A 16,233-nucleotide genomic window follows, 5' to 3' on the forward strand; every position below is an offset into this window, starting at 1 on the left:
GAAGTTGAAAGGTTGGTTTCAAAATTCATTTTTGTCCTGTTAAACTAAACAGTAAAGAAATGAAGTATTAATGACTTTTCTTTTAACAGTTTTAAACTGAGTGTTTGAGCCTCTCACTCACCGCTAATATCCTCCGCGCTCTGGATTCGGCCGAATCCGCACCGATAGCTTGCAGCTCTTCGTAAACCTGAAAAAAATAAAAACCTTGTAGACGTCAGCTAGGTTGAATGTCTCCTAGTTTGACATCACTTCCATTAGAATCAAAACACATTACAACAGACTAATTTATATATAAGGTAGTAGCCGAGGCTAACAGCAAATAGCAGCAGGGTCCCTAGCACCAAATGGATGTTTCACTGTTTTCATTTCGGCTATTGCAGAGTAGAGCACCCAAAACTGCTAGGAAGGAGTAAATTCTGTCATCAAGGAACTTTATCCTCTCCTATTTCTTCAAATTAAATCACAAACCTCGCTCATTTATCCGTGGCAGTTCCACCTCATCAAAGCCCACCCATATTTTTTTTGGCTTCTTCACACCCTTATAGAGAGTAGCATTCAACCGATTGCTTCAGATCTTGAATTCAGTATGGTTAATCCAGAAACTCCAAATTTACGATGTACCGTTCCGTCGAAAATTGTTGACTATAATCGAGTTGGATAGCACCCTAAACACTTTACTCCACGTCATGAGAGGTGACAACTGTGCGACTATGTGGAGCAATTTATCGCTCATGGATGCTCTTCTTTCAACAATGAAACCATCAACTCCCTACTCCTAGATCCTTCGACTTACCTCCTCCAACCTCTTAGAATTACTGTCGTCTCCAGCTTCACCATCTGCGATTAGTTTCTTCTCCTGAAATGAGAAAATAGAAAAGAAAAAGAATTAAACAAATCCACATATATCGGAAGTGCATATTACGTCAAAGTCGGATAGGCTTACACCCTACATGACACTTGATATATGGCAAGCCAAAGGCGACAAAAAACGTATTACTCATCTTAACTGAAATCTGTTCTCTTTCATCTGCTTCCCCATCTGAGACCAAATGACAACAATTCTACTTTAAACTGACATCTGGACATGCAGCCACGACTTCCCTCCACTTGGCATACTTTACCACCTGGGAAGAGGCTTTACAGGGAGTGGGGGTGGTGAGGGGGGGGCAAGAGGGGAAGGGTTGTTGACAAGTCTGGCAATCCAGTTCAATTCATCTCACTCTATTTATTTAAGGTGTCGCTCCTTTAGGTCATAACATTCTCATATCAATGAAAACTTTAACTTGATTTGTCACCTTTGACCTTGTAGGTATTTTCCCTTATTTCTTTTCCTTTTCCTGAGGGGTGAGTTTTGTGCTTTGCACACAGCTCCAACAGGGTCATAGTCCATTATATTTACCTATCTCCAAGATAAAGGCAAACTCTATTAAAGCTAAACATTGTCAAGCATGAGTGACTATTGCTGTTAACGTGCCCCTGTATGATAACAGTTAGATGCAAAACTCTTAGCGGATGCCAGCTAAGAGGATTGATTTAACATGACGAGAGCATATAATCATTCGCTAATTGGTCAAATTGCGTCTTTCAGAGTAATCTCTCTACCCCTGTCCTCAAGTAACTAAATTACAGCTATTTCTTCACTCACCTCAGCTAAGAGTTTTAACCTCTTTTTGTCAGCTTTAAGCACTGACTCAAACGCAGGAGTATCATCGGCTACAACCTCTGAGGAATACGAAAAAAAAAAAAAAAATGAAGCGAAGAGAAAATTAGATACTGACTTTAAGAAGTTAATAATGTTCTCTCCTCATTTCACCCTTCAAAAAGAAGCTATCCACTAACTCAAATGAAATGTGGGACATTTATACTACCACAATGAATAGTACTTCACCATTCTGTGGCCCTGAAATCTCCCCGCCACAGGAGGAGTGGCAATGCCATTCCATGTGACGCCATCAATCTAGCATTATTTGAGCATGGTCAGCTGGTTACATTTCACCCAGCAAACCTTACCCGGAATGCATCCCAAACCCCCCCAAACGAGTTTCATTCCGAACCATCGTGCGATGCGACACACCACGCTGTCAGATATGGTCGATTGAACGTAACCTGTTTCGGCTTAGTACGTGTTCTGTATGTGTCCAAATCTTCACTTTCCTATTAGAGGCTTCATCTTGATAAATTCTTGAAATGATGATGCATTTGCAACGTTTGCTTAAATAACTTTCAAATATTCTTTGCATTTAGAATTTCATCAAAACCAAAACTTTGCTATACAGTTAAGTAATAGCATCCTGAACTAAACAGTCCAAAAAGACATGTTTGCTGTTTCACCCCTCGCTACCCCTCCCCTACTCCCATCCAACTCATCTTCATTGGAAAATCTAACACATCTCTGTTAACTTGTACTGTAACTGGTGAATATTTTGAATAATAGCTTTTAATCTACAATACAGTTAGAGAAAAAGAAGACAATTTTTCTTCATTTTTTGAAATGGCAAATCAATCAAATTTTGACAAAAAAGGGAGAAGCCATTTTGCCTTTAGACAGAAAGCAGGGAAGGGGAGGGGGATAACTGGTAACAAAACGCCCATAGTGTCCCTCATGTCAACGGCTATAGCGCAATGAAATGAAGATTATTTCGAAGAGGAAAGACTCTCACCTTGTTCACAGAGTAACACGTCTATATTTGGTGGAATAGCCATCTTTTTGCTGGCTATATGGGATAATAAGGTTGTTTTCCCCATACTGTAGAGTACAATAGTAAAAAAAAAGCAGTTATATATAGTTAAATCATGAAGAAGCAGGGTTCTTTTGAAATAGAATCCAAGTAGATAAGCTTCTGTGAAAGAATGGGAAAACATAAATTGATTTTCTTCAGCTATAACAAAATGAACTAATAGAGTATAACTATAAGTAGTGTAAAGTATAATGTATTGATACATTTCAAATGACAGCATGTGCAGTTTTTAAATCTATCTGAGCTGGTAGGAGTTTTGCTGTTGGCACAGTTCTCTGGAAGCATATTCTCTATTGGATGGTTGCACAAAAATGACGTCAACAGACCCTCTTCATGTTTTAAATTAATTAAGGACTTGCAAGAGGACTTGCATTTCTCATCAGTCATATATTAATGTTGTCATTTTCAACATTATATTTTGAATTATGCCAAGTTATATTCACAAATTATTTTGATTCCCTCAATAAGAGAGTTGGATGCTCTCTATTTTTAATGAATTATTAACTGTCTTAATTCAATACACAATAGAGTGTGTCCCCACAAACTGAGTAATTTATTTACTTTCAATACGCAAAGCTGTGTGTCCCCACAAACTGAGTAATTTTATTTACTTTCAATACACAAAGCTGTGTGTCCCCACAAACTGAGTAATTTTATTTACTTCCATTTGCAAACCTTACAGAGTTGTGATTAACGTCATCGGTCCTGTTGCAATTTTTGGCTTCAATTAATGGTCTACTATAGTATCATGAGACTGTAGGACATCCAAGACAACATTCAACGATTAACCATCGCCAACTCATTGCAGATTGCGGCCTACAAATGTACTGTCAGTAGTAACAGTAACAAATGGAGAAACCTAGTCTCAGTTTAGTGGACAAACTATGTAAACCCTAACAGTAATAGAAACAACAACAAAACAATAACAACAATGATAATCATAACAATAAGTCTTATATGGCACAGAATCCACACGAAACAGGTTTCTCAATGCTCTTCACAAATGCCAAGTTTAAGCGACCTAATTAATAACACTTTGAAAAAAGAAGAGTTCCTGATTGTGAACCTGACATTACTGGTAACAACACTGTACTCTTCTCTTAAGATAATCTTGTTTCTTAATTCTCCAGCATGCATGTACTTACCCATTAGGGCCTACCAGCCCGTACCTCCTGCCACTGGCGATGGTCAAAGATGCGTTTACAAACAAATCTTTGCCGGCTGCCGATATAGAAAATTTTTCGATCTGAAGGGGGAAGAAAAAATGAGGACATGTGATCAAAACTCATGTACCAAGCCATGGTGCAAGTGTCAATCTATGGGTATATATTGAGCAAAATTCACGAAAACAGCATATTTTTCAATGGGAATATTAGTAATTGTGAATCCAATTCTACCATCTACATAGGCAGAATACCAAGCAAGGGTGCAAGTTCCAATCTGATGGTACTAATCAACTCATGATGGATTGAATGACAACAGATCACACCAGACCAGACAAGACCATCCTCAGATTACATCACACAATATATACGCAAATTACAATATTTTTCAACTCAGATAAACAGAGAAAGCCAATCTCATTGTATCATCGAAACAACTGACAAGTGATGTCTTGTTCACTCACATCACTAATCACCTGTTTTATCCACTTACATGATATCACAACCAAGCATGTGATATCACGTTCAGGCACATCGGATCACATTCATTCACATGGCCGAGCACATAACATCACATCACAAGTGATCACCTCCACACATACCAATCCAAAACATACTCTCTGGTAACTTCAGGATCTGTTGAAAACTTACATCAGGTACTGAAAGTAATGATAGACACTTATTCCTGTATCTTCAGCAACTCTGCTAAAAGTATAGTGAAACTGTTAGCAAACAATTCCTGTATCTTCAGCAACTCTGCTAAAAGTATAGTGAAACTGTTAGCAACCAATTCCTGTATCTTCAACAACTCTGCTAAAAGTATAGTGAAACTGTTAGCAACCAATTCCTGTATCTTCAGCAACTCTGCTAAAAGTATTGTGAAACTATTTTCAAGTAATTACTGTATCTTCAGCAACTCTGTTCACAGTCTTGTGAAACTGTTTTCAACTAATTCCTTTACCTTCAAGAACTCTGCTCAAAGTATAGTGAACTGTTATCAACTACTTCCTTGTATCTTCAGCAACTCTGCTCAAACTGTTAGCAATTCATTCTTGTACCTTCAGCAACTTTGCTCAACATATAGTGAGCTATGGATATAACAAACCTTGATATCTGTAGCATTTTCTAAGAGAGCACCCTTTGCATGTGACTCCTGCTGCGAGAGAGAAAACTGACCGAGGTCTCCCTCCATTGCCTTCATCTGTTGCATCATCAGTTCCTGAGGGGGGGGGGGGGAAGCAGATAACAAAAAATGACATACTGGCATAGAGGAGAAACAACACCTATGTTGCACAACATTAACGTTCTGTCCTCATTTCACCCTTCAAAAAAGAAGCTTTCCACTTACTCAAATGAAATGTGGGACATTTATACTACCACAATGAATAGTACTTCACCATTCTGTGGCCCTGAAATCTCCCCGCCACAGGAGGAGTGGCAATGCCATTCCATGTGACGTCATCAATCTAGCATAATTTGAGCATGGTCAGCTGGTTACATTGCACCCAGCAAACCTTACCCAGAATGCATCCCAAACCCCACCAGTTTCATTCGGAATCATCGTGCGATGCGACACACCACACTGTCACAATATATGGTCGATTGAAAGTAACCTGTTTCGGCCGAGCGCAGTCGATCGCAGTACGTATTCTGTATGTGTCCAAATCTTCACTTTCCTATTGTACGCTTCTTCTTGATAAATTCTTGAAATCATGATGCATATGCAAACGTTAGCTTTCAAATGTTCTTTGCATTTAGAACTTCATCAAAACGAAACTTTGCTATACAAATATTTGTTTTCCTCAGCGAATAAGTGAGTTTAACATTATTGATAGAAAACAATAACGTTTTCACCTGACTTGGCACGATGACATCATTCACTCTGCTGTTGTTGCCAGATGCAATCAGCAAATAACCATCAAATTTGAAAATTTCACATCTTCGTCTTACAAAATGCTATGCGGATGTGGTTTTGACTCAAAGATGCAGAAATATTTCAAAACTTTTTAGTACGCAATCAGCTTCTTCGGCCACCAGCAATGTCCCTTTAAATGACACAGACGTCCTACACGCTGTCACCACTTGACACTTTTTGCTATAATATTAAGACCAAGACTGCTACAGATTCCAACTGACCTTCTTCTTTTGTTTCTTCTTCTCTTTCCTGCTCATGGGTTTCTCCTCTTTTTCGGCTTTCGTCCTCTCCTGCTCCTCCAAGCTCTCCTTCTCCTCGACATCTTCCTCCTCGACTTCCTCGTCCACCTCTGCCGGAACAGAACAAACACAAAAATAACTCGGTTAAGGGAAGGCGATCGATATGAAAAATTCTCTCCCTTTACGTGCTCGACATCTGGGACGGGGGGACTTGAAATTTGAATATAGCAATGGTTTGTTAAAACATGTCAAATTTAGTGGCTACTTTTTGTGTCCACAGTTGCTGGAGTGCAAGAAATGTTTGCCCCTGATGGGGTGTAAAAATGTACAACTAGTGTATCCTATGGTACATTGTATTACCTCTGTCAAACAAGGGTTCTTACTTGGTAGCTCCATTCCAACAAGAGGACACCAAAAGGATGACCTCCCTTTGACCTCCCCTTGACCTCCCTTTGACTAAACTGAAAATAATTTTGACCTTGTCATATGAAGTCAATAGAGTGTATGTGTTACCTTATCCGTTTTCCTGTGATGCTTCTAAGGAGTTGACTCACTGTGTGACATGCTTAACTAAGTAGTCCAGCCACTTTAACTGATGGAACTATGAAATAGCTCTCCAAAACTATTAATGGCACTGAAATATCCTCTAGTGGTTCAAACCATTCAAAATTAATTACTTGGCCTTTTAAGTCATTCTTTATGTAGTAAGTGAAATGAAGCTGTTATTTAAACCATCACCCCGACCCCTCTTACCATTTTCTTGTTCTTTTATTGCTGGGACTGGTTGTTCTATTTCCTTGTTATCTTCAGGAGAGAGAAAAAGAAGAAAACATTTATCAAACAAGAAGATAGTTTGCATTAAAAAGAGAATGATGGCATGATCAGATTATTCCATGATGAGGTTAATAAGTGTCACCCATTCCTCTTTATTTTCTTGATACAACACTTTCATCAAACTACCACAAAGACTTACAAATATATATATTAGAGCAATTTCAGTTCTCAACTCAGATTATTCCCTTTCCTAGTTTGGGCTGTGGGGGGGGGGGGGGTGGTGTTTGGCATGTGTTTTCAATGTCAAATTTCAAATTGCTCCCTCTTTTTGTTTTTTTCTAGTATTTTTTAGAGAGGAAAAGTAGTCTTCCAGAGTTCTATTTAATTTATTAACACACAACACAAACTCAACCATCATTATTGGTCTATTTTTGCTGGTTCGATTCCTGCCTAGTTCATTACGTTGTGTCCTTGGGCAAGATGCTTTATCTCAATTGCCTCTCTCCACCCAGGGATTAAATGGGTACCTGTGAAGGTAACTTGTCATTGGGCGCAGTACATAACTGCAGCCATCTGGAGGGATTGTCTCTGGGAGAGGTTATCATTGACCAGGGGTAATATAACGTCTGTAAAGCGCTTTGAAACCTATCGCTGGTATAAAGTGCTATATAAATAGAACATTATTATAACCATGTATCACTTCACACCAGTTTTGCCCAAGATAATTATGACAATCGTCGGTAGAAACTTGACAATCTTTTGCTAGATAACTCCCAACAGGATTCAACTAAAGCTGGTAAGATTCCTCAGCAGTTAATGATAATACTTTCCCAATTCCTATATGCAAATTAGGCTAGCCACTGTACATCACTCACCATGAGAGAGCAGTACAATCTTTCGGTTTATTGCTAGTTTTTGTCATTTTTTTATTTTGTTTTCCCCTCAAACTTTCAAGATGCTGCCTCAAGACTTTATTTAACACATCTGCTGTGAGATAAAACAGAGCAAACCAGCAATACAGAATGGCAGATCCCGTTCAACTGATGATGATGACCACAGGAGTTACTCCACAAACACAACCTGCCGGGTGAAAGATGACTTAAAAGATCGTACCTTTACTCTCTTCCTCCACATTTGGTTCGTCCTCTGGCTCTGCTTCAGGTTCCATTTCATCCAAAAATGCAAACTTATTTTTCTTTTTTCCTTTCTTCTTTCCTTCTGTTTTCAAGAAAACACCAAACAGAGACTCTAAATATGAATTATCGCAAAATGACAGAACAAAATAATAAAATAAATAAAGACATGAAAACCCAAATACCCCCCCCCCCCACCAAAAAAAAATGACAATCCATTTTAGTCTAGAATCCTCTTTGGTAAGCCCATTTCTTAAATTTTTTGGTTTCTGTTTTAAATTAACGAAAGAAATCTTTCAAGTCCTACTATCTCTATAGTGGTAAATTATTTTAATTTTATTGTTGTTCCTAAACGTTCACTAAAATTCAGGGTTCTTACTTCCATGAAGTTTTGCAGTTTGGTTGGGCTGTTTATGTTAAAAAGACTATTAAATATACAACAATGGAAGCTATGGCTCCCTGCTGCAAGAGTAAAATCGCCTGGGACGAGGACATTTTTGGCCATCTAAACAGGATTAAGTCGTGACAGCCAAAGTTCAATCAATAAAATATTCATGTTCTGTGTTTGACAATTTTTTCCTACCTGGCAATTTCATCTACGGATCCTTTTCCCCTACCCCTACTTACTTTTCTCCGGATCTTCTTTCTCTTTTACTTCTTCCTCTTCTGGCATTTCGTCTTCAATGCCCAGACCGGCAAATTTGTTGCTTACGGCTTCCGCCTCCTGCTCATTACCTTGTCCTTTTATCTTCTTATTTTGGGGTTCTGTATAGAAAACAATCGTTAACATTTTAAAAAAATTAATTATATTTCTTGAGGCATTTATACGTCTGAGATCGGCAAACGATGCCACAGACACAACACTTATATTTTTAATGCCAAAGTATCGGTGTGTCTACACACTGCAAAATGAAAACCCCCAATGATGACTAAAAGATGAAAATAAAATAAAAAAAGCCACAGAATCTAGGATGTGAGGAATGACATTGACATTTGAAGGAGCTCCTATGATGAAAAGGATCTGTAATAGATCCTGTGAATAACAACAGAAGGGATACTAACTAGTCTCCTCCGAGGGCTTTTCTTCCTCCTTGTCCTCTTGCTCATCATCATCATCTTCATCTGGGATATCACCAGCTTCATCCTCTAAGAGGTGAGCAAATTTATTGGAATCGTCTCGGCCACCTTTCTTCCCCTTCTTCTTATTTTTCGATGGTACTACAAGGAAGCCACAGAAAATATGATTTTTTTCAGCAATCTCAGGTTGAGACCATTTTTGGCAACATATAGATTCTTAGTGAAAAAATTCATTTTGCATCACAACAAAGTAAGAGACGTAACCGTAAATTACACAGATACGGAGTTACGGAGTTAATTAAATCAACATACAGAGGCTTGCTACACCTCTCTGATGAGCTCAAGATTGCTCGCGTAGGATCTTGTCTCCTGCTAGCACGGAATGTCAGACAATTTTGGAATCAATTTGACTGCTTTGTCATCACAGCGCACATTAATGTCAAGACACCATAGGCTCTCTACATAGGAATTGCATATTTGACAAATCTCCTTGTCAAATATGTGGTAGTGAAATAATGAAAAAATCTAGTGTTTAACTTTGCATGGCAATGTTGAAGGATCATGAATTTTACCTTTCACAAAATATTCAAGTAACACAGTTGCGTGTAATGATTGAGCATGTTTCAATTGTGAGGTATGGAGTATCTCGTCCTGTCACATGCCAAGTTTCACTGAAGTGCCATGGACTCAAATTGGAACAGAAGTTGGAGTAGGTTCCGACTAGACTCAGACTAGGAGAGCTTTCTGCAAACTTAAAGGCCCACAATCCAGCATTCTCTTCCACGAGGACCGAGCCACGACCCACCTGAACTCCGCCTTCATGATTGAAGAATTTTTGTGCCCTAAACGTAGGACGTGCACAACAATTTGCGGACCTTCAGACTAGAATCTTCTGGTCTACCATCTGAAGTCTACATGTGAAGCAAACTAGCCAATATGCAGTTATCTCACTGTGCACGATGCCAAGGTCAATACTAACTCCAGGGAGCACTGAATTAAACAGTCTTACCCATCAGAGGATGGAGGTACTCATCATAAATGACTTACACTGAGTTACATCTTCATCTGAACTATCTCCGCCTCCGAGGTTCGCCAGAGGATCGATGTCATCTTCATCTTTGTCGTCTACAATCTGTTTCTGCTGCTGCTTTTTACTCTTCTTGTCTTTCTTTTTTGCTGAAAATGAAAGATTAAAGATAAAATTCAAATTCAGAAGAGAAAACTTTCTCATCAAATAACCTTTCTCAATCCTACAGAGGGTTAAAGTACCGACCCTTTCGTGGGATTTTTTCCTCAATTCCAAGCATGACGGTTCTAGGTACAGATTGTGCATGACTAGTTACATACAAATTGGCAACAGAAAGAGGTAAAGAATGATGTACATGTTTTAGTCTTTGAAAGATATTTATAACACAAACCAATTCCCATTAACATAAAGCCGTTAAACAAGTCTAAAATATTTACGATAAAATGGATAATACTTAAAAAAGTAATCAACCAATGAATGTAAAACGGATACCTCAAAACTTTGGTTTTTAAGTGAAATCGCAAATGATTGACACAGAGATGACATATTTGTCTAAATTCTATCGTAAGGATGAATGTTTATGCGATCATTGTACCAAAAGAAACTCAGAGGTACAGACAATACGAATGATGAATCGCTCAACTTGAGGATCATGAGATCAAGTTCTGAGTTTTTTGCATATATTGGTGAACATCTATAGTCTTGCAGCTCAAAATCAAAGACAAGAATTATTTCTATTAACATTTGCTTTGCACATTTTCAGTAACATATTAAAAAGGTGCTTTTAAGATTCCTTCACTTGTTTATATCCACTGATAGAGCAGAATTTATTTTATTAATAATTCCTTTACATATTTGTTATTATAAAGGAGCTTCTAAGATTCCTACACTAGTTTTTAATCATATATCTAGAGCAGAATTTTTTGTTATTAATATTCGTCTTGATATTTCGAGTTTCATATTAAAAAGGTGCTTCTAAGATTCCTACGCTTGTTTTTATCCAGACTGAGATAGAGCAGAATTTCTCTTATTAATATCTCTTTTGCACATTTTCAGAAACATATTGTAAAAGGTACTTCTAAGATTCCTACGCTAGTTTACATTCACAGATAGAGCAGATATAGGATAAGGTATGGTAAAGATCTTACAATTACCACTCTATCATTAACGTGGGCCGATTAAGGGAAAAACTCCTGTCACCTTTTAAAAATGAAATATGACACCTTTCATGGTATCTATACACTATTTTCCCCCACAGTTTGCACCAGTGATACCCCCTGTTATTTTCTTGTCACAAAAACATTGCCAAGAATGTATTCGCATGTACAAATTTGTTCTCCAAATAAGTCCCGCAGATGGTCTCCTGCAGTTCAACTCTTCATATAGACTTTGGGTACGGTAGTTCAATGATGGGGGAAGCCTGGCCTTCTAATCCAAGCCCCTTAAACTCCTCAGAGATAGACACTGACCTTTCTTTGCTTGGCCCTGTGTTTGAGCATTCTCTTCTTGTTCTGTCACATTTGGCTTAGAGTCTCCCTTTGTGTCTCCATCGTCCCATTCCTCATCTTTAGTGTTGCGCCCTCCCTTGTTCTTGTTTTTCGGCATTTTGTATTATTTGGCGATGTGTCTTATAGCTAAAACCTGCAGAGTAGAGAATTTCCATCAAAATTAAGCTACATTCTAAAATTTATTCTCGCAATTAGCATAAAATATTTTTATTATATGTTTATCCTTTGCAAAATAAAGTATTTCATTGAATGTCCCAGTACTGAAGATTTAAACTTAATAAATCAAAATTGATCTTTGGAAAATGTGAGCATCAAAAGTTGAATTGGAAAATTTATAGTGAGGACTATTCTGGTACGGTATGTAATACGACACTTTTGGAAATTTGATCACATGACTCATCATTAGAAGTTTGCTTTCAAGTTTCTCAAGGTAATTTTTCAACAATGAAGTTAATTTGCAAAACTAGATCCAAATCATCACTATCCAGTAACATTTTTTTCTTTACTTAAATGTCAATCAATGTTTCATCACAATATTGTAGACCTAGGCTAGATTTTTATAACACATGGCAAAGCTAGAGATGTGAGAATTTGATTAATTTATTTGCAAAGAAGTACAATTTGCCTGGTCAAGGTCTTAAAGTTAAGGGAGTGATTTAAACCAACCATTACAGCAAATTTTGTGAATATATTTTAGTTTGTAAAGTAGTAACCATCAGTTAGCCAACTTGGGCTCAGTTGCACTTAGTTATATACTCAAAAATCTTTTTAAAAATTTATTTAGCCAACAATATGCTTTTTTGCCTCAAATTTCAACTGTTACCATACCAGGGTTAGGCCAATTTATATTTTGTCTCATGACAAGGATAGGCCTAGGCCTACTGTATGTAGTTATATTTCTGGTATTTCTTCCCTATTACTACAACCTAGGTGCCATCACGACCTAAATTGGTATCAATGATTTGAAATAATATGGACCTTGTGGAACCGGTACAGCATTTCGTGCCGAAAATTTGTAAGTCGAGGCCTAAAATTATATTAATGCGACCTAGCCTAGTAGTAATAACAATAAAGGCCTTGTCTAGGCCTAGGCCCTAATGTCAGCCTAAGTTCCAAACGTTATATACCCAGGAAGTTTCCATGTGTTGTCCTATCTACAACCATTCCGCTACTATCTTACGATAATAAGTAATAAGTAATATCATTAAATATTCCTACAGTTTCATATTGAGATAATGAAATAAAATTGAAAATGAAAGATACAATGAACACACTTTTTCCTTCTTTCGCGGTAAAGTAGACGCTTCTTCAGCAAACGCAGCTTGTGTATTTCGCAATAAACATGAAATACATGTGTCAACGGTTTGGGGGCAGTGTCTTAACTACAAGTGTTTCACACTTTTTATGCCCGCCCATTCGCCAAATATGCGAGTAGATATTACATGAAGACTATACTAAGTAGGCGTGGTAAAGTGAAACGTAGACCTGTAACACTTACAACTTACGTGACATTGGACGTATCATTTGTGCGACATCAGTTTAGCTTCAACACCACAAACATGAGAAAATTGAAGTATCACGAGAAGAAACTTCTCAAGAAAGTTGATTTTATTTCTTGGGAAGTGGATAACAACCTTCATGAAGTGAAGGTAATGAGAAAATACCACATCCAGAAACGAGAAGACTACACAAAGTAAGGACCGACCAATTTATTCCCGACATATGTTTACTGTATTGTTAATAATAGGTTAGGCTAAGCCAAAGTCTTACCTTAGCCTACCGTATCATAGACCTTGCCTAAGTTTACCAGAAGAAGTTACTGTGCCTCAGTCTGGGAGTGTGACTCAAGCCATATGTAGGGCCTAAGTCCTATTCCTAGCATAGTAATTATGGTGAATTTCAGTCAGTCCATAGTAGGCCTCGTTTTAAAATGCTCAGAAATTAACAAACCTAGGCCGTCAGCCTTTTCAGCTAAGTACTGTTAGTGTTACTACTAGTGTTACTTATTTAGTGTTGGCATAAATGTACTAGTAGTACTACTACTAGTGCTAGGCTATCCTAGAGTAGAAAAATATGCCCAAGTAACGTTGCTCCTAGTGATCAAATGTTAGGAATAGTGATGTGATCTGTCAATAAATTGCTTCCAGGTACCCGTATGCTAATTTTGGACAGTTCCCCGAGTACTTATACATATTAAGATTGTAAACAACTATTCATGTCATCAGTTCAATGATTTATACACTCTGGTACCGACATCAAGAAGGCATCGAATGACATCAATGTGGCTATAACTATAATGGCTATATGTGGCTGAGGCTATAATGAAATTGTTTCTTTTCCAGGTATAATAAGCTCAGTCGCCATGTACGAGTCCTTTCAGAAAAGATCAAACAATTAGAGCCCAAGGATCCATACAGAATCCAAGCAACCTCTCAGCTTCTAGATAAATTGTAAGTCATTTCATTGTTAACTTTCAGATCATTTTCTTTTATATTTCTACTTTAAAATATTATTGCTTGTTAGATTTTTTGTGTTTGAAGCTAACTTTTATATGCTCATGTAGAAAATATTATTTGTCAGACCATAATTCTAGCAAATCTGGCATATTACTGATGACTGGTTCTGCTTAATAATAATAGTACTAGTTTGGTTAACTGACCAGAGAGCAAGCTTGTTGATTTGAAAGTTAGCTTGTCAAGTTGGAAGAAAAATTGGTAGCCTACATGTATGAAAAATTCAACTAATTAATGTTCAAAAACTAGTATTTCATATTGTTACCCGTAACATTTATGACTTACCTCAAGACATGGACATGTAAGTGTGGAACCTTTATGAATGAGCAAGATACATCAGTAGAGACATTCAGTTTTGAGCACCTTCTGTGAAGTTAACGTTAAATCGCTGTTTCAACTATTTTGGCTAATAAGGTACAAGATGGGCCTAATTGCAACAAAGAGTAACTTGGAAAACAGTATGAAAGTCACAGCCTCGTCGTTCTGTCGAAGGAGACTCCCCGTGGTCATGGTTCGGTTACACATGGCCCAGACGGTGAAGAATGCTGTGGAGTACATTGAACAGGGACACGTCCGGGTCGGTCCAGAGTTAGTCCTTGATCCTGCTTTTTTGGTGACACGGTTTGTGAATTTTTGTATTTACTTCAGTAATATTTATTCCAGGTATTGAGTTCAAATTCAATGCTACTTGATACTTAAATACCATAACATGCAAGTCCAATACCCCTGACTATAGGTCCCTTTGATATGAAATGATGTCTACTGTATGTTGCAAAGTGTTTGGGCGATGAAATGTGGAGCAGGGATGGAACCAGTAACTACTGGTTTATCAACCTAAGTTTAGGTGGATAATTTATCAAAGAATTTTCTTCGTTTCAAAGAACCCATACGTTTATAATTTTCTATATCGATAAATGTCTCCCTTACATTTTTTTGGGCAGTCTAGACCAATTGCCAATACACATTTTATGATTTCAAAATGTTAATGCCTCCTTACAAGAAACTTTGAAACCTTGCTTTTCTACAGAAATTTGGAAGACTTTGTGACTTGGACAGACACATCCAAAATCAGGAAGCACATCATGGAATATAACCAAGAGGTAGGTGCAGATTGTATTCAGAAGGATTGAGTTGGTGTAATTTGCTCTAGATGATAAAAGAAAATAATTTGTAGGAAAATTGGAATATGTTTTAAGTCAATCTTATATGTCAGAAGTAACAATTTTCAAACAGAAAGTGAATGTTTATGATGGTTAATTTGTTCACAATGTACAGAATGTTGTTTACCTTTTGTCAAACTTTTGATGGTAAAGATTTCTTCAGCGATGAATAAATTAATAAATTTCATTTGTCATCTTTTACAGCGGGATGACTTTGACTTCTTTTGAGGCAGTGATCGTCTCATTTCAGTGGAGTCAACAATGGATGGAGATGGATGCAGAATAAGGGGAGATGGATTAAAAGTATGATGCCTCTCTCTTTACTCTGAATAGTTGTTGGCCTGGAGGAGAGAGCAGGGTTCCACCAGTCAAAAGTTGTCCTATATTCGCTGGGAATATTCCAAAAATGTTCTCATTTTGGAGAATTCTCAGATGTGTATGTTGGTGACACGAAAATACAAGTATGTGATGGTTTTGTTGACTGGAGTGTGTGAGAGGTCTGCACTTGTCCACAGCAGATGTTAAAAACCACAACGGTTTGAATTGTGACATCAGAAAACAATTGTGTAACCTTGAACAGTGTCAAACATCTTTATATTTGTTGTCTAACAGATGAATAATGGCACCTTTGCATAGGTTATTCATTTGTTATCATTTTGGTGAGGGAAATCCAAGTTTCCAATATCTTTGCATTCATTGATAAGAACATTTGGTATGTACTACATAAATAGGAATAAGTTCTAAGGGAGACCTGGCAGCTATGTTGATCCCAAACAGGTTCAAATGCTATAATGACTGTTTACCTTATCAAACAGTACAAACTACCCATGATGCTGTGACAGTTTGATATTGATATATTAGAAGGTGAAATTTGATATTTAAACTTGGTTTTTAAACTTATGCAAGGACTGAAGTTTAATATTCAACTTGATTTATATTGTTGCCCGGTGGTGGGGGGGGGGGTGGTGCTACAAGTGGAGGGAGCA

At 37.5% G+C, this 16,233-nt stretch overlaps 2 protein-coding genes across 2 annotated transcripts in view; one reads left to right on the top strand and one right to left on the bottom strand.

Annotated features, from left to right (window-relative positions):
- LOC139963587 (ATP-binding cassette sub-family F member 1-like) overlaps positions 1–12,976 on the bottom strand; it is a 30,087-nt gene extending 17,111 nt beyond the window's left edge. Inside the window, exons 1-14 of the mRNA XM_071964472.1 lie at positions 12,849–12,976; positions 11,536–11,707; positions 10,087–10,215; positions 9,025–9,180; positions 8,590–8,727; positions 7,943–8,047; positions 6,809–6,859; positions 6,038–6,165; positions 5,007–5,120; positions 3,884–3,984; positions 2,661–2,746; positions 1,646–1,722; positions 794–856; positions 122–187 (exon numbers count right to left, since the gene is read on the bottom strand). Coding sequence (XP_071820573.1) covers positions 122–187; positions 794–856; positions 1,646–1,722; positions 2,661–2,746; positions 3,884–3,984; positions 5,007–5,120; positions 6,038–6,165; positions 6,809–6,859; positions 7,943–8,047; positions 8,590–8,727; positions 9,025–9,180; positions 10,087–10,215; positions 11,536–11,671 — 1,350 coding nt within the window. The 5' untranslated portion in view covers positions 11,672–11,707; positions 12,849–12,976. The remainder of the gene's footprint in view (positions 1–121; positions 188–793; positions 857–1,645; positions 1,723–2,660; positions 2,747–3,883; positions 3,985–5,006; positions 5,121–6,037; positions 6,166–6,808; positions 6,860–7,942; positions 8,048–8,589; positions 8,728–9,024; positions 9,181–10,086; positions 10,216–11,535; positions 11,708–12,848) is intronic.
- A 90-nt stretch (positions 12,977–13,066) lies between these two features.
- LOC139963589 (U3 small nucleolar ribonucleoprotein protein IMP3-like) lies at positions 13,067–16,214 on the top strand. Its single transcript, XM_071964475.1, has 5 exons — positions 13,067–13,267; positions 13,917–14,024; positions 14,502–14,708; positions 15,115–15,187; positions 15,452–16,214. The coding sequence occupies exons 1-5, from the start codon at positions 13,134–13,136 to the stop codon at positions 15,473–15,475; spliced, it is 546 nt and encodes a 181-aa protein (XP_071820576.1). The 5' UTR covers positions 13,067–13,133; the 3' UTR covers positions 15,476–16,214.
- Positions 16,215–16,233: the final 19 nt, after the last annotated feature.

The sequence above is a fragment of the Apostichopus japonicus genome, chromosome 22 (assembly GCF_037975245.1).
Source record: "Apostichopus japonicus isolate 1M-3 chromosome 22, ASM3797524v1, whole genome shotgun sequence".
NCBI classification, from domain to species: Eukaryota; Metazoa; Echinodermata; class Holothuroidea; order Aspidochirotida; family Stichopodidae; genus Apostichopus; species Apostichopus japonicus.